The following is a 3341-nucleotide window of genomic DNA, read 5'->3' as shown; positions in this document are numbered from 1 at the left end:
TATGAATTTTTAGAGATTATTCATAATCTAAAAATCTTGAAATTAAAAAAATAATAATAATACATATTTTGGAGTTAAAACTGAGAAGAATTAATAAATTGGTTCCATGCAAAGAGTATGGGACTGAAAAGATGTGTTAATTTAGTGCTCCCATGCTCCCACTCTGGGTCTGCAACCATTATCTGATAAACAGGTTTTAAACTGAACATTTTGTAAGTTGCCAGTGTGCCCGAACACCCATTATTGCTAATGGAAGCTACCTACACACTCACTACTTTGTTGTGGATTTTTTTTTTTTTTAATTTCCTTGAAAAGTACATTATCTAAAGCACTTAGCACTGTGGTAGCTAATAGCAAACACAATTTAAACAGAAACGCACTGATAATGTGTAAAAGGGATCTTAGCTTGTCTGTTCTACGTGATTCCATGCTGCTGTCTTCTTCTCTCATTTTTTTCCATGATGTGAAACATGTTAATTTACAATGAATATATAAGCTATTAAAAATAAATAAATAAATAAATAAATAAATAAGGCAAGATTACCATGAGAAATAGCTTATTGCTCAGATGGGGAAAGAACTACGATTTATGGTCATGGCTTGGATGTTTCATGTTGACCATTTTAAAGCTGTGTAGCTCCACTAATAACATAAATTTGTAGTGTTACCAGTGAGACGGGAGCCTGACCCTGTTTAAGCAGAAAATAATTGTCCTACCAGCCTCAGCCTGTGTGACGCAAGGCACTCTATCCACACGGGGGCTCTCCTAGTAATACGGGCAGTTATCCAAAAATCTTCATACACCCTATACAACACTTTCTTCAGTCAAGCTGCATGACTAGAACTGGAGAAAAACTCATATCATTAGCAGGAGAAAATGACAAAGTTTTATTTGATCTTTTTATTTAATCCCAGAGAGAACAGGTTTGTGTGATATGTACATACACTTAGACATACCAGCAAAGGAGACAAGCTACCACATCACCTACAAGTGGCCATGCCTTCAAGAAACCATATCTTTTCCAACATTTTTATGTGAATATACTTAGATTACATCTGTGTATGTATCCCTTCTTCTAGTAGTCAATTTTATCTCTGATCTTCCCCTTTTCTGAAGGCAGGATAGAGTCAGCAATCCCTATTACATGCTATTTGCAAAGATAACTTCTCAGACAAGCTGCTGTTGCTGCTGGAAATGAACCAATGTTAACTGCCTTGCCAGGCTGTTCCCATAAAATAAAGGAAAAAAGAAAAAAAGAAAAAAGGTAGAGATGGAAACAATCTTAATTCAGGTATCTTTTGGTGCCAATCTGTTTATTTGCAAAGGAAAATTACAGAGTATCCTCTCTTCAAACAGAATAAACAATAGCAGGCCAGCTCTTTATTCAAAAACCCAAGTCTGTTTTGCAGTCAGTTCTATGCCTAAAAGAAGCTCACTCTGTCTCTCTCTTGGCTTCCTCCCAGAGCAGCACTCACACTGCTTCCCTCACTGTCAAGTTGTTTTCAGACCCACAGAAATATGCCCTGGCTTCGTACTTGCTTACACATAGATATAGATGTGTAACCACATGCATTGCTTTGTTCGTTTAAATTTAAATATTGCAGTTATCATTTCCATGTGTACAAAAGGAAACCTCTCCAGCTGCTTAGGTAAGCTCCTGTTCACAACTTGTTATGCTGATCTGTGTCTGGGCAAAAGTGTCCTACCATGTCAGGCACAAATAAAGAAAAAGCACTTAACTGCACCCTCAAATAGCTTGAATAAAACAGCGATAAACAGGTTATTCTGTGCATGAAACTGGCAGGAAAAAAAATGTAACACCATGAATTCCATCTCTCCACAATATCTATCTGAAGCCATATATTTAAAATCTGTTAATTATTTTGAAATAACTATGTGAAATTCAGCCAGGTCATGAAAAATAGATGATCTAATTTTTGTTTAATTGTTACATTAAAAGTAGAGGAGACTTACTGGAAATTACAAAAAGGTATTTTCTTAAGAAAAATTCTGTCTCTTACTTTTCTTTTTATCCTTTATTACTTTTATGGAATAACAGTGGACAGAGGAAAGTAATCATCTCCCTTGAGGGTAGCTAACTCCTCCAGCCAGGAAGGAGGTCCACATTAGGAGCATATCCACCTACTCTTTTCCACTCCAAGATACTGCATTTCCCCCTGGACTGCTTGGCTGGGCATCCCGATAGCAAAAGGAACATGAGGAGACTCAGATTACAATGCAGCATAAACTTTAATGGGTATGAAGAAAGAATCAAAGCAGTGAATGCTGGAAGGAATCTGGTCCAGGCTGCCACAAGGGCAGCTGGCAGTCAGACACCCCTTCACCACATGCGATGCATGTCTTCCTCCCTCATGTGGCAAGAGGGAGAAGGAACAGGACACTTTCTTCTGGATGAACCCATGGCACAGGACAGCAGGAGACAACAAGGACTCGTGGTGCAGAGAAGAAAACAAGAGAAGAAGTTATCTGTTGGCCGTGTTTCCAGACAGTACAGGCTGGCACCCTGCCTTCCCTCTCTGCTCTGCAGGAGGGCACGAGGGTGCTCAGCCCATCTGGAAACCCTGGCCAGCAGCTCCATCCTCAGTTTCGCGTCTGGCTTCAGGCTTCCCGGTTGATGCACTCACTGGACTTCCTCATGGGCTTTAGCAGGGCAGGCACCTTCTGCCATAGTACCGGCCACCAAAGCCAGAGAGGCCGAAGCCCCCAGAGGAGATGGGCACTCCCTCAGCACTCAGGATGCTGCCAACAGCAGCAGAGGTGGTGGATCCCACGGTGGTGTTCTGGGGGAAGGAGCTGAGGATGGGGCCTGGCAGGGTAACCACCACAGGAGATGGTTCAATCACCACCCGGGAGTCCTGGCACTGCCGCACACAGGGCTCGTTGCAGCTGTTGGCAAGAGGGGTCGGGCCACAGGGACGGCACAGATCATAGCAGGACATGGCTGCGGGATGGAGGTGCACCTGGGAGAGAGGGCAGGGAAAGCACAGGCAGCGTGTGAGCAGCAGCCTGACAGCCTGCTCAGCAAGACAGTAGGCATAGGCTGGGGAGCAGGGACACGCTGTGCAACAACAGAAAGAGGCTTGGGAGCTTAGGTCCTCAGGGACCCCCGCAAAGACAGCCCAAGACCTTCTCCCACCTCTCCCCACAGTGGCAAGCAGAACAGTGATGGAGGGAGCAGAGTCAAAAAACAAGGATCACACAAAGACCTACATGTAAGCAAAGACTTGGTTGAGGCCAGAAGACCAAGAGGATAAAGCAAGAGAAAGAAGAGAGTGAGGAGAAGGCAACTGCAGCTCACCTTGTTCACAAAGGAGGAGAA

The 3341-nt window shown here is 43.2% G+C and overlaps 1 protein-coding gene across 1 annotated transcript; it reads right to left on the bottom strand.

The window, feature by feature from the left end:
* Positions 1–2664: 2664 nt before the first annotated feature.
* LOC118257189 (feather beta keratin-like) lies at positions 2665–2961 on the bottom strand. Its single transcript, XM_035564873.1, has one exon. It carries the CDS (start codon positions 2959–2961, stop codon positions 2665–2667), a length of 297 nt encoding a protein of 98 aa, XP_035420766.1.
* Between the last annotated feature and the right edge of the window lie 380 nt (positions 2962–3341).

This window comes from Cygnus atratus, chromosome 1, assembly GCF_013377495.2.
Source record: "Cygnus atratus isolate AKBS03 ecotype Queensland, Australia chromosome 1, CAtr_DNAZoo_HiC_assembly, whole genome shotgun sequence".
NCBI classification, from domain to species: Eukaryota; Metazoa; Chordata; class Aves; order Anseriformes; family Anatidae; genus Cygnus; species Cygnus atratus.
The sequence above is the reverse complement of the archived record's forward strand: the minus strand, read 5'-3'. Positions and strand labels throughout refer to the sequence as shown.